At 43.9% G+C, this 22,918-nt stretch overlaps 1 protein-coding gene across 3 annotated transcripts in view; it reads left to right on the top strand.

Annotated features, from left to right (window-relative positions):
• The window catches only part of ABCC2 (ATP binding cassette subfamily C member 2), an 88,433-nt gene that overhangs the window by 22,010 nt on the left and 43,505 nt on the right, over window positions 1-22,918 (top strand). For all 3 annotated transcript variants that reach the window (XM_057737167.1, XM_057737165.1, XM_057737166.1), the window contains 13 exons: window positions 1,202-1,436; window positions 3,359-3,522; window positions 4,332-4,509; window positions 7,601-7,855; window positions 8,898-8,963; window positions 11,313-11,450; window positions 11,985-12,131; window positions 13,415-13,499; window positions 14,192-14,258; window positions 15,736-15,862; window positions 17,684-17,860; window positions 19,473-19,640; window positions 21,418-21,598. In XM_057737167.1, the coding sequence (XP_057593150.1) occupies window positions 1,202-1,436; window positions 3,359-3,522; window positions 4,332-4,509; window positions 7,601-7,855; window positions 8,898-8,963; window positions 11,313-11,450; window positions 11,985-12,131; window positions 13,415-13,499; window positions 14,192-14,258; window positions 15,736-15,862; window positions 17,684-17,860; window positions 19,473-19,640; window positions 21,418-21,598 (1,988 nt within the window). The remainder of the gene's footprint in view (window positions 1-1,201; window positions 1,437-3,358; window positions 3,523-4,331; window positions 4,510-7,600; window positions 7,856-8,897; window positions 8,964-11,312; window positions 11,451-11,984; window positions 12,132-13,414; window positions 13,500-14,191; window positions 14,259-15,735; window positions 15,863-17,683; window positions 17,861-19,472; window positions 19,641-21,417; window positions 21,599-22,918) is intronic.

The raw sequence follows: 22,918 nt of genomic DNA, 5'->3' as shown, positions 1-22,918 counted from the left end.
ATCATCTCGGACCAAGGCTCCAACACGTGTCCCCTGCACTGGCGGGTGGATTCTTAACCATTGCACCACCAGGGAAGTACTCAGATAGTGTTCTAAATGTGTACAATAAAATACATAGGATTATAAACAGAAACAAATATATTGAGATGTAGTTACCTAAATATTTTTTTTAATTAATTAATTTATTTTATTGGCTGTGTTGGGTCTTTTTTGCTGTGCGCTGGCTTTCTTTTAGTTGCAGTGAGTGGGGGCTACTCTTCGTTGTGATGCACAGGCTCCTAATTGCTATGGCTTCTCTTGTTGCAGAGCACGGACTCTAGGCACGTGGGCTTCAGTAGTTGCAGCACATGGGCTCAATAGTTGTGGCCCACGGGCTCTAAAGCGCAGGCTCAATAGTTGTGGCACACGGGCTTATTTGCTCCGCACCATGTGGGATCTTCTTGGAGCAGGGATCGAACCTGTGTCCCCTGCATTGGCAGGCGGATTCTTAACCACTGCGCCACCTAGGAAGCCCCCTAAATATTTTTTTAAAAATGAAATTTGTGATATAGTAATATATGTGCTTCTTTATTAATGCATTAAATAACAAGACCTAGTGCTGGCTGAATTTGATAGTTTCAAAGCAGTGATGAGTGTAAATGACCCATGAAAACATCTGTGATGTCTCCTGGTAACAAAGGCATAGGTACTCTGTTTTACAACTGTGGTTGGTTGACTACATTCATATTAGTAGGAAAGGCTAAATTTCAGTTAGAAGCTAATAAAAATAAAGATATAATTTATTTTCCATCCACGTTCTAAAATCCCAGGTTGAGGAGCCTTGATCTAGAGAGACAGTATAGAGGCAGCCTCCAGGTCTGCTCAGTTCCTTAAGAGCATTGTGGAGGCTCCTCAAGGAGATGCTAGGGCAGAGGGAGGCAGCCAGTGTTTGAGGAAGAAGGAACAGGATCAGGGGAGGGGATGATCTTTTGGCTCTTAATTCAGTAGGACCCCTGCCCCTTCTCTTGTTGTTTTCTCCCACCTTCCATCACCCCCACCCACTCCCTTTTCTGCTCTCTCCACTCCTCTTTCAAGTTCCAAGGGCTAGGAGCTGGGGTAGTGGGGCAAAGGAGAAGCCCCATTCTTCTGTCCCTCCATCTTGGGACTGGAGGGTTTTGATAGAAGCATCAAGGAGACAGTCTCTGGGTCTCTCTTGTTCCAGCACTGTTCTGAAAGGCTTCAGGAAACCTCTGACGCTTGAAGATGTCTGGGATGTTGATGAAGCGACTAAAACAAAGAAACTAGTCAGCAGGTTTGAAAAGTTCATGGCAGGAGAGCTGCAGAAGGCCAGGCGGGCATTCCAGAAACGGCAACAGAAGAAATCCCAGGGGAAACCTGGAGCCAGGCTGCATGATTTGGACAAGAACCAGAGTCAAAGCCAAGATGTCCTTGTCCTGGTAACTTTACCATGAGTGTCTGTTTGAATGTGCTGTATGTCTTAGGCAAGAGGACACCAATGTCCTGGTGATTCTATCCTTACATTTTGACAGAATACTTTATACTTTGCAGTGCACTTTATATTATTAGTAGTATTCACAACACTAATAGTACCTTAGTGATGGATACATGGGGGTATAATGTAGTACTATTCACTCTCCTTTGGGGTGTATTTGAAATTTTCCACAATAAAATGTTTTTTAAAATAGAAAAATAAAAGAATACCTTAGCATTACTAGAATTTGCACGTTGGTGGGATTTACCATTAGCAGCTAATTTATTTTTTTACTCACTTGAAAATATTTATTGAGTACCATTGTGTGTCAGAGACCATTCTGGGCACAGGTACAAGCCTGAAAGAATCCTTATCTTTAGAAAGCTAGAAAATAAATAATAAACCAATACATACATTGCTCTTTCAGAGTAGTAAGTGCTATTAAGAAAACACTCTAATGTATTTGGGGTGAAGTGCTTCCTTAGAGTAACAGGAGAGGCTTGTCAGAGGAGGTGGCATTTGGGCAGAAATCCAAACAGTGAAAAGAGCCCATCAGAAGGAAGCGTATTCCACTCAGAGGGGGCAGGAGGGTGAGGCTGAGAGGGGAACATGGTTGGTTTGTTTGGAGAAGAGAAAGAAGATGCGGGAGCATGGAGAGAGGGGTGAGGTGAGCTCAGGGAAGTGGGCAGAGATTAACTGATGTAGACACTCTCGGGCCATGGTGAAGAGTCTGGATTTTATTTTAAGTCTGATGGAAAGCCGGCGGGAAGTTTTGAGCAGAGGAGTAATGCAGTCAGATTTACATTTTTGAAAGCCCACTGAGGCAGCTGCTGGGAGAATGGATGGTTGGGGGACAAAAGTGGAAGCTGGGAGGCAGGCTGAGGCAGTTGTTCAGGCAAGAGAGACCGATCAGATGGGACCTCAGTGAGAGAAACTACAAGAGGATGTCACTGTGGCTGAGAAGCTGGAATTGGGGCCTGGTGGGGCTCGAGATCGGAAAAGGAAGAGACCAGTGATTGGGTGGTGATACCCTATGTAGTAGATTCCCGGGATTGCTGAAACAAAGCACCACAAACCGTGTGGCTTGAAACAACAGAAACGTATTGTCTCACAGCTCAGGAGGCCAGAAGTCTGAAATCAAAGCACTGGCAGGGCTGTGTTCCCTCTAAAACCTGTAGGGAAGAAACCTTCCTTGTGTCGTCTACCTTCTGGGTTTTACCAGCAGTCCTTGGTGTTCCTTGGCTTGTGGATGTATTACTCCACTCTGTGCCTCTGTCATCACGTGGCCCCTTCCCCCGTGCCTGTGTCTCTTCTTACAAGGACACCAGTCATATTGGAGTAGGACCCATTCCATGACACACTCTAATGACCTCATCTTAACTTGATTACAACTGCAAAGGCCCTATTTCCAAACAAGGGCACGTTCTAAAGCCCCGAGGGGTTAGGTCGTCAACATATCTTTTGAGGGGGTTCTATTCAACCCATAACATCCCACAATAACCATGAGCAAGAAGAGAATGAAAAGGCTTCTAAGCACCTGAAATATATATATATTATCATGCCCATGCCCTTTTCTCCCACGATGTCCCACGATGTCCCACAGGCCCCCAGTCAGAGGCTGTTCTTTGTTTTTACATAGTATTCTCCCCAGCTTTGCTGCCTGTTTTCCTAATCCAAAACAGATCCCAAGTATCGGTTAGGAGGGGGAGAAGGGAACAGTGATAGCAGCTAAAAGGGTGGTTGGGACTAGGCAGTGGAGAGAAGACCAAAACCTGTACGAAGAAGGCAGCAGGGCTCAGGGGCCAGCACTCGGAAACTGTTCAGTAAAGACAAAGTCTTACACCATGCAGCTCTGCAAGCACTGCTGTTGTTTGGTTTTGTACCCAGGAAGAAACTAAAAAGAAGAAAAAGAAGTCTGAGACCACAAAAGACTTTCCCAAGTCCTGGTTGGTGAAGGCCCTCTTCAAAACTTTCTATGTCATCCTCCTGAAATCGTTCCTGCTGAAGTTGGTGTATGACATCTTCACGTTCCTGAATCCTCAGCTGCTGAAGTGAGTCCCCAGGCCCTGGCTTGTCCTTTTAGGGCCTCCTCTGCCACTCTGCTTTTGCTCCTTGTATATGCAGGCAGGAGCCTGTTATTAAGTTCCCATTTTTTTAAATGCTCATAATTTTCTTCTACCTTACGGCATTGTGTTCATGAGACGCACAAGGCATTTTTCAATATCCAAAATGGTCTGTCCTTTAGCCTCCCTCTTTTCCACGTCCTTCTCCTCATAGGAAGCCAGATGCGTCTTAGTTTGCCCTTTCTTCTTAAACAGAACTGCTGTGAACTAAGCCATGTCCAAGTGGTGGGCCTCATACCCCAGGAGAGGCTTGTATGTAATCTTTGTAACCTCATTGCTCCACAGTCAGGCCTTCAATGGGAGGTTTGGGTTAATCACGGCAAGACTTCAGTCTGCCGGGATCTATGGAATGAACTCTTCACCAGGGGAAGCCCTTCTAACTCACGCCGGACGCATGTCCTAATTCCTTTCTGGGAATAAATCAACTTGCCACACACGGCCTCTTTTACCAGGGGGTGGGGAAAGAGTGGTCAAAGGAAGCACTGCAGTGGCAGCTCTGTGGAGCATGCATTATCCCGCCTCGCAGCCACGGACGGTCAATGCTCAGCCCCGGATGCTCATCTCCAAACAAAGGCAAGAGCACGGGCATGGCTGTGGAGCTCGGTCTTCCAAGAGCATTGAGCAGTTCTGGTCGCTTTCGTTACCTCCAGGGCAGGGTAGGGTGGCTGACTGCACAGGGAGGGTGAGGAGCCCTCAGAGGCTCGATGGGCACCACTTACTTTGTTTTGCTCTGGCAGATTGCTGATCTCCTTTGCAAATGACCGTGGTACATATCTGTGGACTGGATACATCTGTTCAATCCTCTTCTTTGCCGTGGCCCTCATCCAGTCTCTCTGCCTTCAGCATTACTTTCAACTGTGCTTTATTCTGGGCATGAAAGTACGGAGCACCATCATGGCTTCTGTATATAAGAAGGTGAGTGGAATACGCCAGGCATCACCAAAGAAAATCCTCTTGGTAAACGTAAGCATTTGTTCCAAGACCGAGGAAACGCTGATGGAAATAACTGACCCCAACCCTTGATTTTGGTCAAACATGCAGACTTCCTTAGATGTTTCTTTGGAAATTAAAATATGAAAATATTTATATACAGACATAGAGTGTGGGGGGAGGGGCAGGGGGCGTGGTGCTGCACGCCAGGGAAAAGCCCACAGGCTGCTCTCTGCCCAGGATGTGTCTTTCAGCCTTGAAGGCTCGTCCGCTATCCCTCCCTTCCTTCCTCTCTCCACACGCCGACGGCAACGTGGGAAAGAATGGAAAGTCAGAAAAGAAGCTGGCCAAGGGCACACACTTAAAACCACCACATTTAACCCAAATGCTATGTGAGACTAGGCTCATAAGACCTGGTGTGTCCATCTCAAATCATACGTTTGCCATAGACTAGAATGCTCTGTGGACCAGGGCTTTATCTCCCCAGACTGACCTTTGCCTAGCGACTTCTTTTTCTCAGTCTTTCGTGGCAACGAACCTCTCCTTTGTCTGATTCCTTTTTTTGATTTGTAAATACCTCCGATCTGCTTACTAACTTCTGCAGACTTAGGAGCTTTTCCATTTCCTGAAGGTGATTTTGCCCGTCTTCCCTCTGATACATGGCTTTTAATGTTTAACTTTCTCAGAGCAACTATATTTTCCTCTGTCCTAGACACCAAGATGAAGTCTCATTTTTTTCCCTTAAGAAATGAAAATAGAGCCAATTATATCTCAATTTAAAAAATAAATAAAAAGAAATGAAAATAGGGTGGTAACTATAAGCCTGAGGAGAAATTTCATCCATGAGCAGATGAGACTTTTTTTTAGGTCAGAACATCAAACAGTTGCCCTTTCTTCTTTTTCGTCCACCACTGGAGAGTTCCATCATGGTGATTTCTCTGTTATAGTTCCTGTTTTTCTCCTTTGCTTTCCCCTCTTAAAACTCCAATGTCTTTGTCTTCTCTGAGTAGATATTGACTCATCAAGAGACACAGACAGGTGATCCAAATGTCTTTATTATTTAATATTTATTTATTTATTTTGGCTGTGCTAGGTCTTCCTTGCAGCATGTGGGATCTTTATAGTATGCAAACTCCTTAGTTGCAGCATGTGGACTCCTTAGTTGTGACATGTGGACTTCTTAGCTGTGGCAAGCGAACTCTTAGTTGCAGCATGCATGTGGGATCTAGTTCCCTGACCTGGGATTGAACCCGGGCCCCCTTCCTTGGGAGAATAGAGTCTTACCCACTGGACCGTCGGGGAAGTCCCCCACATGTCTTCAGATCAGAAGTCCAGATACCCTCACACTGGAATTTGTCTTCTCTGAAATTAATGTTTTTAATCCTATTATTCATTTTGAAGATACTGGATTTCTGCTGGTTTGCAGGAAGTGAGGTCACTAACCAGGCTGTCTCAGACATTTCTATCAATGTTCACTTTTACAATTGGGATGATTCATTCCCAATACTTTGATTCTTAATATATTCCAGGTTTTGCAACTGTTATAATCCATAAGGAATGTGTAAAATAGAGCCCTTAATGAGGCCTTCATTCAAATAAATATTGCAACTAAAGCAGTTTAAAATTGACTAGTTTCACGTGTTTAGGTAATGCTTCATTTATGAAATGTTATAAAACATTTTTACATCCATTATCAATTCATAGCCCTGTGAAATAATTGTGTTATCCCTATTTTACAGAGAAATAGGGCTTAGATCATTTCAATGTCTAGAATCACATAGCCAGGACCTGCCCCCAGACAAAGGCTATTGGGACTGAATTAATAGCTTTTCTACTTTATTAATATTTACTTAGAAAAGAAAAGAATAGTTATTACCTTGAAGGGTAATTAGATGTTACTTTTTTTTTTTTTTTTTTACTTTTCAATACCAAAGGGGAGGCACAGCAATGGACTGATTTCTCTAGAACCTTGGTGGCCTAACATTTTGGGAAATGTCCCTCTTTTTCCTTTACAACCAAGAATCCTGGTATGTTCCAAAGAAGAGTATATGGATGGATTAAGATGACTGTAGAGTCTCTAGGAGGAATATGAAGGTGTTATGTAGGGCCACTTGCAGCCCATACACTTTCTTGTGGGAATTAGAAGAAGACTTTCCTTCCTCCAGAAAGATGTAGCCTACACCAGAGGGTGGCTTGGTGAGCATAGTGCAAGCTGGTTTCATGCAGCAACCCCACTCCCATGCCTCAGTCCCTTGTCTGGGGGCCTTTGTACAAGACACTGCTGTAAGTGACAGACTGTGGGTCTTAGCCTTCTGATCTCTCTAACAAGAGAACGGGAGGCTCATGCTATGAGTTTCAGGCATCTAGACATTGCCCTCAAATTCCTGACAATAAACATGTCATTTTGCTTCCTGTGTGTGAACCCTGCAGCTTTCCTCTCCGTTCCAACATCTCTGTCCTTCTTGGGAATGGTTGCAACCTCCTCATAGTATGGCTCCAGATAACACTGCCACATTCAAGTCTCCAAGGCAAGAATCAATACATGCTGCCCCCTTTCAGCCCTCCATCCCTTTAACCCTTCAGTATTTGATTTCCCCACTGTATGCACATGATATACTAATGAATTGGACAGATGTAGCCCTTGTCCCTAGAGTTTACTACTGGAGGAGAAATAGAAAAATAAAATTACAGTTCAGGGTGATGAATGTAATGGCAGAGGTAAGCGCGAGTTGTTAGGGGAATACACAGGAGAAGTATCTAACCTAAACTCAGGAGTCAGGGAAGTCTTCTCAGAAGAAGTTACATCTAAGGGATAAATAGGAGTTTTCTGAGCAAAAAAAAGTGTGTGTGGAGGAGCAGGTGTTGGGGAAGGTAGGAATAGCAGGAAAGAGTGGTCAAGAATGAGAGAATGCTACGTGTGAGATTTAGTGGCAAGAAGATCCGAGCCCCTTGGAAAATTTGTGTCCATGCGGAGCCCATCCTTCTACTGTCTTTCACTTCCTTCCTGAGTTTCCCCCTTCACTCCCCAGTATCGTTGGCCTTGTCCATGTGTCCCAATTCCAACCTTTGTTTTTAGGCACTGACTGTATCCAACCGGGCCAGGAGGCAGTACACCGTTGGAGAAACAGTGAACCTGATGTCTGTGGACGCCCAGAAGCTCATGGACGTGACCAGCTACATCCACCTGCTGTGGTCAAATGTCCTACAGATTGCCTTGTGCATCTACTTCCTATGGGCAGAGTTGGGACCCTCAGTCCTAGCAGGTGTTGGCGTGATGGTGCTCCTCATCCCAATTAATGGGGTAATCGCCAACAAGAACAGGGGTATTCAGGTAAAGAAACAGAGTTATTGGGGCTATGCACATGTTCTTCAAAGTCTAAAGCTTTTTACTTACTCTATTCTGGCTTGTGATTGGCGTTTGGGCAAGGCAAAGCTGGTGGAAGACTTGCCACTCTCCCGAATGAACTTGACTTTATCTTCCCTTTTCACCTTCTGACCACTCTTAGGGTTTATATACTCTGTCTTGATTCATGTTTCTGATTCGGAAGAGGAGAGCTGCCCAGGGACCCTGCACATAACTCTTACACCATGCTTCGCTGGGCTGCTCTTAGAACAGTGATTATTGGCCCTGTTTCTCCATTATAGCAACGCAAACCAGACACACAGAGCAGTCACACGAGTGACCCAAACTTTAAGCCTAAATCTTGGCAATCCACCTTGCTACCACCAGGTAGCAGGTCCTTAGCTCTGTCAGAAATCATATTTTGGATGGGTGAACTCAGTGGTGTATGTGATTTAGTCATTCATTTGTTTTACATTCATTTCGTTGCAAGTATTTTAAAAATATTTATTGTACATCCTATTTTGGGGGGAACACAGCAGCAAATGAGACAAGTCTCTTGCTCTTGGAACTCATGTCCTACTTGGAGTGGAGATTCAAGCCATAAACAAGTAAAAGCAAAGAAGAAAAATGTCAGTTATGATAGGTACTATGCAGAGAATTAAACAGGGTGCTGTGATGGTGAGTGGGTGGGTGGTGGTTTTAGATTATGGGATAAGGAGAGGCCTCTTTGAGGAGGGGACATTGAGCTGAGCTCTGAACAACACGAACCTGAGTGTGAAGGAGAAATCCTTGGGAAAAACAACCTAGGAGGACGGCACAGTCAGGCCAAGGCTGTTCAGGTTCAGAAAGAAGGTGGGTGTGGCAGAAGCAGGGACAGCAAGGAGAGTGGGAGAGACACAGTCCCTCACTGGGCACCTCAAGTTCTCACCAAGCGACAGCCACAAATGCCACCAAGGGTTAGCATCTGTAGCAAATCTGGACCCTCTCACATGGAAGTGTGTTCTGTTTTTGTTTCACTTTTTCCTGGCAGGTTAAAAATATGAAGAATAAAGACAACCGTTTAAAGATCATGAATGAGATTCTCAGTGGGATCAAGGTGAGGAGCTGAGTGTCGGTGGCTCTCTGGGCACAGTGACAGCAACAGTGGGTTCTTGGCCTTAACAAACCTGCTAGAGGCTGTGGACTTCTGCTTCTGGGCCTGTGATGTGCCCCATGACTCCTGATTCATCAACCTGCAAGTCCCTGTTTCTTCCCCTGCTATTCCTCTCAGGGCCTCTATTGTTCATGATTTCTATTTGTTTATGTTAAATGCCTTGTTTTGTTTTTATATTTTACTGTAGAGATTGTCAAGTGTGCACAAAAGTAAAGAGAATGATATAATGAACCCCCATGGACTTATCGCCCAGCTCCAGCAGTTATCAGCATGACCTAACTTTGTCCATCTGTGTCTCCACTCCCCACTTCATGCCCTGCTAGGTTATTTAAAAGCAAATCTCAGATATGTTGTCATTTCATTTGTAAATACTGGGCATGTATTTCTGAAAGAAGAACTTCATTTTTTAACATAACTACAATACCAATAGCAAACCTAAAAAAAAAAAAGAACAATCCTTCTTTGATACCATTAAATTTTCCCAATTTCCTCATACATGTCTGTTTAATTTAATTTATTTAATTTATTTTATTGATTTTATTGATTTTATTATTTATTGATTTTATTTTATTTCTTTTTATTTCTTAAATTTACTTTTAAATTTTATTTATTTATTTAATTTATTTAATTTTACTTATTTAATTTTATTTATTTATTCATTTTTTATTTTTTGACTGCATTGGGTATTTGTTTCTACGCATGGGCTTTCTGTAGTTGAGGAGAACGGGGCCTACTCTTTGTTGTGGTGCGAGGACTTCTTATTGTGGTGGCTTCTCTTGTTGCGAAGCCAGGCTCTAGTCTCATAGGCTTCAGTAGTTGCAGCTCGTGGGCTCAGTAGTTGTGGCTCACGGATTTAGTTGCTCCAAGGCATGTGGGATCTTCCCGGACCAGGGCTCGAACCCATGTCCGCTGCATTGGCAGGTGGATTCTTAACCATTGCACCACAGGGAAGCCCTTATTTATTTAATTTATTTACTGTTGGTTAGTTTGAATAAGGATCCAAAAACTGTCCACACATGGCATTTAGTTGATAGTGCTTTTAATCTATTATAGCCCCTCCCCTGCCCCTTTTTGGATCATTTTGGAGAAAACAGGTTGTCTCGTTTCCTATGTTTCTTGTAAAATGCTGGTTAGATCTAGAGGCTTGAGTAGATTTAGGCTTGTTTGGTTTTTGTTTTTGTTTGTTTGTTTGGGGGGCAAGGGTATTTTCAGGTAGTGCTCTGTACTTCCATACTTAGCAATGATGAGTGTTTAATGCGTTTCCTGCCATTCTTTCACCCAGAGCAGTGATTTGTGGCCCTGTCAGCACATTTCAATCCCCTGGGAAGTTTGTAAACCCACTGAAGCTTGGGTTCTATATCAAACCATTTCAGTTGGACTCTCTGGGGGTGAAGCCCAGGCACATATATATTTTAAAAGCTCCCTAAGTGATTCTAATATGCAGCCAAGGTCAAAAACAACTGTCATATAAGTTTTAGCAGCCACTGATGATCATTGCCTTGTTCTATTTTTCAGTAGTAGTTACAAAAAGGTGATGTTTTAATTCCATTATTCCTTTGGCATTGCTTAGCTGGAATGCTGTAATGCAGAATGATCTTTAATCAACGAGTTGGTTACCCTAAAATAAAGTTTGTAAAGCATAGGCATGCTTCTTTCCTCTATTTACTGGCTTTCAAAACAATGCATTTTCATCCTTCAAAGGTGAGCAATAAATCCTTTTTTAATGTATACATTGTTTTGAATTTGTGGACTTTAATTTTACCCTAAACCTCTTAAAAATGAAAAAGAGGCCCCTTTGAACATCTTGATATTTCTCCACACAGAGCTCTATATGCCTTCTTGCCAATGTGGCAAAATGAAAAGATAGACTAGGTTTTGAGTCTGAGCTCTACCACTCGCTAGGATGGTGACTTGGGGCAAGTTACTTAGTCTCTCTCAACCTGTTTCCTTATTGTTAAAATGGATGCAGTAATTCTGCAAAAGTAGGCAGCTACTTCTTCCTGGTTTGCCCAGAACTGTCTGGGTTTAGCACTGAAAGCCCCCCATTCTGGGCAACACTTTAGTCCCGGGCAAAGTGGGACAGTTGGTCACACTTAGTATTAAGTATGATAATGTATATACAGTGTTGTGTACCTAATAAGTTGTCAACAAATACAAGCTACCTTTCTGTAATCACACTTTATAATCTGCAATTCTGCCTCTCCAATTGTGGGGAGCATATCCTTATACCTGGGTGGGTGGGATGCACCTGACGCCCTTTTGGGGCAACAGTATAAGCTGTGCTCTTTTCAGATCCTGAAATATTTTGCGTGGGAACCTTCATTCCAAAAGCAAGTCCACAACCTTCGGAAGAAAGAGCTCAAGAACCTGCTGAGATTTGGGCAGTTGCAGTCTATGATGATATTTCTCTTATATCTAACGCCGGTGCTGGTGAGTGACAGAAGCCAGCTGGCTGAGTCAACTTCCTGGAGAGGAAGATCTGTTTAGATTGACTGCCCAGCACCTCTAGGCCTGATCCCGAAATCCAGGGAACTCTGCCTCCCTCTTCAAGTCCTCCTGCTGATATTCCTACCTCATGCCCCCAGATCTAGTTTCACCCTTGTGCACGATTTGGTGGTCTGGCCACCCAGAGCAAATTTCCAGGGGATTCAGCATGTATCCAGGCATGGTCTGCATGGGAAGGCTTCTCATCCTCTTGGGGAGGCCACGTGGGTCTCTAGTGGAGACTGATAATAGAAGCCAGGGGACGCGAGCTCTGGTCCCAGCAATGCCTTTAGTTGACTTTGTGACCTCAGGCAAGATATTTCCTCCTCTTTGGGCTCAGATTTCTTATCTGTAGCACAGGAGAATTGAGATAATCCCTAATACTCCTTCGACTCTGATACAGTACTGTGTTCCTGAGACTTAGGACAAGACTGCTTCATCCCCTTTAGGAATAAATCACCGATGGCTTTGCTTTTCCAGGTGTCTGTGATCACATTTTCCGTTTACGTCCTGGTGGATAGCAATAATATCCTGGATGCAGAAAAGGCCTTCACTTCCATCACCCTCTTCAATATCCTGCGCTTTCCCATGAGTATGCTTCCCATGTTAATCTCCTCCATGCTCCAGGTAGGTAGGAATTCTACTGATTAGCTCTGGTTAAAAGCCTTAGATTCCAGAATGACTGCTCTGTCGTATCTCATTTCTAGCTTCAGCTGGTGAACCTTCAATTAGAGAGATTTGTTTGGTCTCTGGAGACCAACAGTTTGATTTAGTAAAATCACAAGTCCTTTGAGCCCCAGTTTTTCTGACTGTAAACGGAGGATGATCATACCAATCTCATCCACCTCAGAGATGAGATGAAGCTTTGAGAGCACTTAGAATATGATGGTTAGCTCTGCTACCTGGAACATTTCTAAGCCCTTTCCCCAGCCCAGTTTTCCCCACATTTTTATAACACTCTTGGGGGTATTTATACAGCATTAGGGAAGTATGGCACAAAAGGAGAGAAAAGGCTTCTCTTTGTATGAAGCCACATACATGGTGGTAAAACCAAATGCAATCTGGGAGCCCCAAGCTGTCAGAAAATGAGTTTAGATGGGCCATAGGGAGTGTCTGGGTCCCGAAAATTGAGCACAGTCACTGAGATGGACCGGGTACCAGACCTCAGGAGAATGTTCACAGGACAGATAGCAGTCTGGTGAGACAGCCAGAATGAAAAATTGTGGTGACCTGCATTTATCCTGGAGGTGGCTGGCTTCAGACAGCTCAGGCCATAGGAAGGACTGAGGTTTAGGAAAAGTCCTCTTCTGGTACTGGAGGGTCTTAAGGATGAGTGATAGATTTGGCTGATAAACAACATGCTCTTTTTAGACTTAGATAGTTTATCATAGAGAAAACAAAATCAAGATCAGCAAAGGTGACAGCTCCCTGCGTAACAAAGGGGCCAGATGACCATGGCACGTGGGCAGTGAGGCACTGTGTGGGTCATGGATTCAGTTAAAGAAGAACATGCCAGGGGCCCAGTTACCAGAACTAGACAGAAGTTTTGTCTTAGAAGAAGGCAGAAGACAATTTCTGAATCTAGGTCCAAAGATTGGAGAGAGAGCAGTAGAATTGCCCTCCCCCCGCCCCACCACAATGAGTTTTCTGAGGGGCTGAAATAGAGCATCTTAATTTCCACCTGTTCAGAGTGGAGTGGCCGCCAGGGCTGAGGAGTGGCTGAATCAGGCTTGGGAGTGGGGTAGGGTGATAAGGAGCCAGAGGTTCCAGGTATGGCAAATAACAAATCATGGGCAAGAAGCCTGACAGGTTGACTATCAGCATCCACATCCAAGGCTGATGAGGAAGTTAAACTCTTCTGTCTACTTGTGCTTGTCATTGAACTTTTTATCCTTTATGTCCTTCTCTAGGCCAGTGTTTCCACAGAACGGCTAGAGAAGTATTTGGGAGGGGATGACTTGGACATATCTGCCATTCGACGTGACTGCAATTTTGGTAAATGAATTTGGAAGTAAATATATTCACAGTGCTGGCACCAGTATTTTGCAGCGGCAAACTGATGGAAAGGGAAAGCTAGGGGACTTATCTTGCACCTGGATTTGCACAGTATGCATACTGTTATTACTTAAATTATGCTTTCATTTAGAACAGATTGCTTAGCCAGATAACTAAGCAAAGCTGGGCCAGATATTCTGAGGATAAGCAGGGAATCCTGCAAAGGATCTAGAAAACAGAAGTCAGGATGGATCCAAGCATGTGGAATTGGGAAGATAGGCTGGAGTGAAAGAACACACAGGTGCTAAAGGTTTAAGAACTGGAGGGAATCCATAGCCAGAACAAGCAGTGGGGCTGGGATCCAGGTCAGGGAGTGGCTGGGTTTATATACGGAAGTGGAATTTATACAAGAGACTAGGCAACAGAGGCCCTGGGGATGTACCCAGAGTGTCTGTAGATCAAGAATCTGGGCTACCAACAGGCGTGGGACTCCTAAGTGAAGAAGGACTTCGTATGGAAGCAACTCTTGGTCTCACCCCAGGAGCTTTCATTTGCCTCTTGTCAGCTCAGGGAGTCAACATCTGACAGAGGCAATCTTGGGCTCTGCTGGAGGAAGTGGTGAGGGACACATGAAGGCTAAGAAAAGACAGACAGACATGTGGGGACCTACACCTGGGACTTTTTCTCAACAGACAAAGCCGTGCAGTTTTCTGAGGCATCTTTTACCTGGGACCATGATTTGGAAGTCACAATTCGAGAGTGAGTTGCCTTCTTTTCATCTTGCTGTTTTTTAGGATTCTCCTTGCCAGTCTTGTTATTGGAAAATTCCATTTAATATAACACAGAGGGAAACAAGCTATGTGTGCATGTTCAGTTAGATACTAGTGCAGGCTAAACCCCTGGAGGGATGAACTGACAGAAAAGATCCTGAGCCCCTATCCCTGTAACTGCATCTGTCACCCTGCTTTCCTACTGCGGGACAGGGCACATCCAGCTGAGAGCCTACGAAGACATTTTTTCTCCAGATTGTGGATGGAGGTAATACAGGGTTGCCAGGTAGCCTAGGTCTCTGCGTGTGGTAGAGAATACGCACAAGAACCTGAACTCAATTTAAGTCCATTTACTCACTAAAGAATGGTAATCCTGAAGATTCTGCCTTTTTTTGCCCAGAGTGGATGATGGGAGCTGCCTCTATAATCAACTTCAGATCTGGAATTTTTCATCTATATAACCCATTCTCACATTTCACCCTGTAGGCCACCCCCGTCTTAAGTCAACCCTTCCTTGCCACGCTGCTGCATGTAAAGTGTTCCTTAAGCACTGCATGTACCAGTACACCCGACTCAGCCACTGAGCACGGCACTGCAGAGTACACCAGGAGCCCGAGCAGGCCAGACTTTTTCTTCACAACTGAGCACACCTGATCATCTCCCTGCTACACCCAGAACTCTCCACACTTCTCTCCTATTCCTAGATCCCTTGACATGGACTCTGGAGCTTGCCCCAGCACGTGTTGGGCCAGAAGCCCCACCTCTGAGCCCTCCCAATCTGAAAGCCTCACTTTGCAGAAAGGAGAGTGGACACAGCTCCCACTTTGCTAGTAGTATAAGTCTAGAAGGAGTCCAGCTCGATGGGCAGGTTCAGAAAGCCTGTGAACAAGTTCCCCATGTTCCTAATGTTCTAGGGACTCAAATAAGAGGGCCAGAACGGAGAGTTTCCAGGAGCCTGGCCCAATGCGGGCCCCTCCCCAGCCACACTCAGCCAGATCTCCAAGGGAAGGCGGGGAGGGAATCTGTGCTTTCAGTAAGTATTTTATTGAGTGGCTATCATTGAGTAGCCAAGTTTGGGATACATTAATCTGGTTCAATCCCATTAGTTTAGAAATGAGAGTCCAGGAGAAGTGGCCCTCCAAGACCACACAGCTCAGCAGTGACAGAGTTGGGACTTGAACCAATAGGGTCTTATTTAATGGTACCATGTTGGTTCTAAAATAATTTTTCCAGTGGAAACCCACATTTGGCACAGACAACTTATAGATGAGGGCTTACTCTCTAAACTCTTAGAGAAAAAAAAATCATTAGAGAAATACTTTGAAGTCTTGTATATCCAAGACAAATTTTCCAATCTTGAGGGGAAATCTCCTAATATCAGACTTCCCATGGAGTGTCTGAGAAGTGGCTTGAACTTCTGAATAACTCCCCCCACCATCTCCTTCAAGTACAGTTCTCTCTTTCAGTGTGAACCTGGACATTATGCCAGGCCAACTGGTGGCTGTGGTGGGCACCGTGGGCTCTGGGAAATCATCCTTGATGTCAGCCATGCTGGGAGAAATGGAAAATGTCCATGGGCACATCACGGTCAAGGTGAGAAGGGTTGCCAAGGAGAAGACTTCTGACCCTCAAATGTGGGCCTCTTAGGGTTGCTTTCTTATTGGGAGAATGAACTAGAATCTGATAACTACTCCTGTCATGTTGCTGTAGGTGAGGTCGTGGAGACATCTGGAAGACTTGTAAACTGTAGATTGTTTGGCCAACCCCACATACATAATCATATTCTGGGGTAGATTCTAAAAGCTTGCATTTCTAATGAGCTCCTCAGGTGATTCTCACATGCAACAGTTTGAAGTGTTGAATAGAGATGCCTTCCTTCAAAGTATAGGTAATTCCACTAAATCTATGTTTCTGAAAACCCCACATTCTGTGAAACTGTACAATAAAAATAACAGGACCTGGGGGAAAGAGAACAGATCATTAACACATATGTAACAGACTTGAGGACATGGGGAAGGGGAAGGGTAAAGGGGAAGCTGGGACGAAGTGAGAGAGTAGCTTTGACATATACACACCACCAAATGTAAAATAGATAGCTTGTGGGAAGTTCCTGCATGACACAAGGAGATAAATTCCATGATGGGTGATGACTTAGAGGGCCAGGATAGGGAGGGTGGGAGGGAGTCGTGGGAGGGTGGGGATATGTGTATAAATACAGCTGATTCATTTTGATGTACCTCAAAAATTGGCACAGCAGTAAAGCAATTATATTCCAATAAAGAGCTTAAAAAATAAATGAATGAAAGAAAAAAAAACATTAAAAAAAAAGTAACTTTGTAACTAGGCACCAACAAAAACAAAAACAGCAATAACAATAAAAACAGTAGTACTGTAAAATCACCACTGACAATTGCACCCAGCTTCACAATTACTCTGGGCCTCTCACCTCCTCCTTTGAGAGCTGGGTGTTTGAGGGCACTTGCTTCCAGTACAAAAACATGACATAGGGTATAGATGTCATCAATTTATAATTTTTTTAATAGGAAATGTTTTCATGACATCTTCATCAGCACTCTCAGCTTCCCCAGAGAGCTAAATTTAGGGGAAATTATAGGTACTTGGAATCATTTAACCAGCACCCAAAAAAAAAAAAAGACACGTCAATAGATTTCTAGCTTTTCTTAAGATCTTCATACATTGCTAAGCATTTCTTCATAATTATAAGAAAGCTTGCACCTGATTGCTTTACGCTGACATGCTTGGAAAAATTTTAAGAACCAACACTTCTTCCACATCATACTGACATTATTCCCTGATTTACTGATCACTAATGAAATAATTTGCATTAAATAAACATGCAGTATAGCATAGCAGACTCTACAGATTTAGCTCTGCCTCCTAACTCCTTTCAGGAAGCTTTCTCTTGCTAACTCATGACTGAGTTTGTCCTCAAACACGGGCATTTATCAGGCTCTGTCTCTCTTTTGACATGATCTGCTTTGTACATCAGCCTGGCACCCAAATTTCAATCTCTTAGTTCTTGTTTCCTAAGATGTCATCTATACCATTCCCCCGTCAGTGCTGGCCCTCTGTTGGTCCTAATAAACTCACTGGGGTCTGACAAAAACCCTATTCTAGAAGCAGTACGTGCATTCATCCTTCAATTTTCAGGTCAAGGCTAGAGAGTGATAGTCCAAAAAATGAGACTTTAACTGATACATAGGATATTGAATATTTTTCAATATTGGTGGTGTAATAAATACAAGCACCTTTAGAAATATCAATTGCTCAGTCAACTTGACATACATTTTTTCAAATCTACATTCCATTTGTTCCTCCCACCTCCTGCCACCTCTTCAACCCTGCATTTCCAGAGGTGCAAAACTGTCATATGTTCTCACCCTTCCCATCTAGGGCACTGTAGCCTATGTCCCACAGCAGTCCTGGATCCAGAATGGCACCATAAAGGACAACATCCTTTTTGGATCAGAGTTGGATGAAAAGAAGTACCAGAAAATTCTGGAGGCCTGTGCCCTCCTCCCCGACTTGGAAGTGCTGCCTGGAGGAGACCTGTCTGAGATTGGCGAGAAGGTACTTGGGATACCAAGGGACCTTGAAGAGTGAGGAGAAAGATGAAGAAGTATATGGCAGTAATAGTTGATCAATTTTGATAGTCAAGCCTAGAACAAACAGCAGAAAACAAGTTTACACAATATTTTCTGCAAATGAACTCAGAAATTAAAATTTTTTTTACCTAGAAGCAAATACACGAATTGTGTAATCTAAAGGAAAGGTGATGAGGTTAGGACCTGAGAGGTTAACTAACTAACAGCTGGCCCAAGTTTGACCTCACAGGTGGAGGGCCAGAGGCAGACCAAAGCCTAGTTGTCCTGACTCTACTTCTGTATACTAGTGAGGGCCAGAGTAGGGTTCCAATAATCTGCTTTGAACACAGAAATTTAGTGTATATTATTTTCTCATGTTATTAAATGCCTTTCTTAAAAAATAATTTTAATGACTTTTTTGAATTATATGAATATAACATAATTTATTTAGAAATCCCTGATTACTACATATTTAGGATGTTTTTATCCTGTTTCCCCAGTACTAAAAATGAGTATAGTAGTCCTTGGGGTAAAGACCTTGAGATGTTGGAAGACTAGTGAAGATATAGCTCTAGAGTGATTTTGTTCATTAATTAGCATACATTTATTGAGTATATACTATGTGACAGACACTATTTTAAGTGCTGGAATTGTATCCAAGAACAAACAGAGAAAATCTACCCTGATATAGCTATACATTCTCAGGCGGGCAGGGAGCAATAACAACAAAATAAGTAAATTATATGACATAAAATGGTAAGTTAAGCATACCTTTAATTATTGGGCCTAAATTTATTTGAATCAAATATATTTATTTGTATAAAGGAACTTGTGTTACTGAACTGAACTTGAGTCTGGCTATCCACCACACAGCAAAGCCAATCTACTGATATTGGGTTGTAGTGAAGGAAAGTACAGTGTTTATTGCAGGGCCCAATAAGAAGAATGGGCAGCTTGTGCTCAAAAGACCCAAACTCCTCAGTGGCTTTCTGGGAAGGGTTTTTAAAGGCAACATTTGTGGTGAGGGTTGTAGCTTTTGGACTTTCTTCTGATTGGTTGGTGGTAGGGGGACAGGGTGATGTTTCAGGAATCTTAATCATCAGCCTTCTGGTTCCAGCCAGTTTCAGGTCTAAGTGTTTGTGTCAGCAAGTAGTCACCATCCTCCACCTAGGTGAGAATCTTAGTTTCTGCAGAACAATTCAAAGATATGCATCAGATTGTTACATATACCCCTTGAGGAGGAGCTAGGACTCTGTTTTATAGCTGAACTACTGTTTCTTGAATTTTTTGTTTGTTTCTGTATTTCCTCACTAGTAACTGCTTGGAACTCAAGGAAGTACTGGGAAACAAAAGCTTTTTTCTACAAACAAGAAACGGGGGACACGGAGGGGCTTTGGTACCCAGGAGGGCCCTGGCAGGGTCCTGCTTGGTGTCAATCCCCCCTTTTCTTTTATATTCCTCAATCTTGAGGGAAACAGTTATGGGATAAGAAAGGGAATAAAGTTTTGGATAGAGATGTTAATTATAAATTCAATAGAGAAACTCAGTTTTAGGGGGACTGCGTTTCAGTACTTAATAGAACTTATTTTCTTCTTCAGGGTATAAATCTCAGTGGGGGTCAGAAGCAGCGGATCAGCCTGGCCAGAGCTACCTATCAGAATTCAGACATCTATATTCTGGATGACCCCTTGTCAGCCGTGGATGCTCATGTGGGAAAACATATTTTCAATAAGGTCGTGGGTCCCAATGGCCTGTTGAAAGGCAAGGTGGGAAATTATTTAAAGTGATGAAGACATGAGGAGGGGCACACATCTCCTGGGAGTGCTGGGTCCTGAAGCAGATTCCCTTATTTACCCGCCCCCTGGGCTGCTGAGGAGATATAGTGTCAGACTGGTCTCCCAGGAGATGACCTGGTGAGGGCTCCCATCTTGAGGTCATAGCTTATGTGGAAACTGGCTAATTTGAGCTTTATTCTCTGGCTCCAACATTGAGCCTCTTAGGATGATTAATTATGGTTAAAAAGTCCTTTGAAATCTGTGGTATAATAAGAAATATATTTGGTCTTTGTCATTAGTTCCTGGCACAGAGCTCCTAACCCTTAGAATTTCTTGAGTGATACTAGGAGTCTTCTGTTATTCACAATAACACCCTTTAGATCACACCTGAGTTTATGCCAATGAGTGACTTAGGGGCCCCTAAATAGCCTCTAGACAAGGCTGTTCCTCAGAAAGTGATAGGAGTGTGATAGGAGAGGAGGATGGGCTGGAGATTGTGTTATAAAAATTCTCGAATAAGCAGATCCAGAGAGCTTCTGGGTTGGTGAGAACATTAAGGTGCTGGGAGGGTGGCACACCTGATGAGAGCATGGAAATTCTCAAGCACCCCCCCCACCCAAACCTTACCCAATGCATCTCTTCCATTTCACTGTTCCTGAGTTGTATCCTTTGTAATAAACTGGTAAACAGTAAGTAAAGTATTTTCCTGGGGTCTATGAGCCATTCTAGCAAATTAACGAACCTGAGGAGGGGGCCATGGGGATCCTCAATTTATAGCTAGTTGGTCAGAAATATGGGTGGAGTGCAAGATGTCTGGCTACCCACCCTGGGCCTAGTTCATTGCAAAGACTGGACACGCAGATTAAAATGTCTTGTCCCTGCTCTCAAATAACTTGCAGTCAAATTGGCAGACACACCAAAAAGCAAACAATAATATACAAGAATTATTTTTAATGGCAGTCTATACAAACTACAGTGGAAACACTGGAGGAATACCCAGTTCTTGCCTGGGGACTCAGGAAAGGCTAAAAGTTGGCTCAGAGTGGGCTTTGAGCTGAGACTCAAAGGATGAGCATCTCCTGAGTCTTCCTGATAAGAGCAACCTAGTGTCTGTGGGGTTGTGAAGTAGAGAGCAGAGGCAGTGGGCTTGGGCTATTTCTCCAGAGGCCCATCTCAACCCCATAGCCCCTATCTGAAATGCATTACAGATCTGAGAATGTTTGTCTTTCTTTGAGTAGAGTCCCTGTTTCAGTAGTCAACGTGGTCCATAGATAGACAAGAATACAAGGGATGCCAAGTCTTCCATACCAGGGAGGGCCTGGGCCAAAGACAAAACTTCTTGCCCTATAATGTTTCTAACATGCTAAAATAATCTGGGCAGTTCTTGTTCGATCAGTGACTAGCTGTTTAGTGAGAGGGGCAATTAGCTTTGCATGCCTCAGTTATATTGATAGCCCTTGACCTCAAGTGACATCCCTAAGCCCCCAACACTTGGCTACCCAGGAAGCTGGAGGAAAACGTGTGCAGGGCAAACCTCATTGTCACTAAAGGAAAATAACTGTGAAGATACCCATGATGATAGGAGTCTCATCTTACAGGGTCAGGTTTTAGGATGAGGTTCTGGGAAGTAAAGAGAAAGTAAAAGAGGTCAAGTGGTCCAGGCCACATTTTGAAGCAAAGCCCCATATTGACTCTGTTTTTCCTTTTTAAGAGTAAGCTAAGGAAGGTGGTGGACATAAGGTAGCACCATTTACTGTTATTTTCACAGACTCGACTCTTGGTGACACACAGCGTTCACTTTCTTCCCCAAGTGGATGAGATTGTGGTCGTGGGGAATGGCACCATCTTAGAGAAGGGATCCTACAGCACTCTGTTGGCCAAGAAAGGATTGTTTGCTAAGAACCTGAAGACATTCGTAAAACAGACAGGTCCTGAAGATGAGGCCACAGGTATGTGAAGAGGATTGGAACAGGACAGAACTTGGGTATGGCAGGGATAGGAGTAGTAAACTACCACTATTTATTGATACCATCTGAGCCAAGCTGGGGACTCATCCTGCTCATCTGGGCTTTGACATGCCATCAAAAGGCACTCTTTAGAAGATGACTAGAGGTTCGGGGTGATTAGCCCTTGCAGAAGAGACATCAGTTTGACATGAGGGACCCCCTTTATGGGAAAGCCTTGCTTCTGTTAACTCAAGTCACATATCCCATCACACCGACCCAAATTCATTAAAACCATTTCCTAGATAGCTTCGTAATACCTCACACTAATAGTGTACTGCTAAATTGCTGATAAGCCCTAACAAAGGGATCTTGACTAATAGACCAAAAACCACAGGGTGTGTCGAACCAGAAAAAAGATCATGGAAGTTGCATAGTCTCACAGTATACCGCAGGAATAGACCCGACCCAATACTACTGCCACTGGGGTCACTGATCAGCCCCAGTCAGTAATGGAACCCTGGTCTCTGGGGTCCTTCCCAAGAACCTGCCAACAGTAGTCCTGTGCATGGTCCTGGGTATCTGCTTCAGGTATCTGCAGGAGATCAGGACTGAGAAAGCAAGATCTGGAGGGTACAAAGGCATTCCAAAAAGTCAATCAGAAGAGGCAGTAACTGCAGAGACTGCAAGTGGGAGCACATTCAGGCCTCAAGGTCAGGATATGTGTTGGTTTAAAACCACAGTAGTTGGAAAGAAAAGCCTAAACCAGGAAGTCTGTAAGCATTGGCAGGACAGGGCAGGAACAAAGAATAGGATGGTGTGGGCGGCAGGGACTGGGAGGCAGCAGGAAAAGTGGGGCAGGGATTCCAGCAGAAAGGAAGGGGTCAAAGCTTTCCATCAGTCCTCATGCACTCTAGGGACTGGCCTGGAGAAAACAAAATCGCCTGCCTGGGAGTGAAGGACTCAAGCAAAGGGCAGTATCTGATGCTGGATCCCCCTGAGTTACTGCTCAGTCCACCACATCACCCCAGCCTGGGCAGGTTTCTCATTCTAATTCTAAACTTTTTTTCTGATTTGCCTGGATCTGAGTTTCTGAATTCTGTTTATAAACCCCCGTGGGTAGACAGCCCCTTTGAAAAATCCTACCTGTTGTGTACAAACGACAGTTTGCAAAACAGCTCATTAAACCCTTGTTCTGGGAAACATTGATAAGCCATTTCTGAGAAGTTGTGTAAGCCCCAGTGCCTGGCGTGCTGTTGTGTTGGTTCTGGGAGTCAAGACACAGACCATGAGATGGCAGAAAGGGAAGGCCAGGAGGGCACTGTA

Source organism: Hippopotamus amphibius, chromosome 5, assembly GCF_030028045.1.
Source record: "Hippopotamus amphibius kiboko isolate mHipAmp2 chromosome 5, mHipAmp2.hap2, whole genome shotgun sequence".
Classification (NCBI taxonomy): Eukaryota; Metazoa; Chordata; class Mammalia; order Artiodactyla; family Hippopotamidae; genus Hippopotamus; species Hippopotamus amphibius.
Note: the sequence above shows the minus strand (reverse complement) of the source record. Positions and strands in the feature narration are given on the sequence as shown.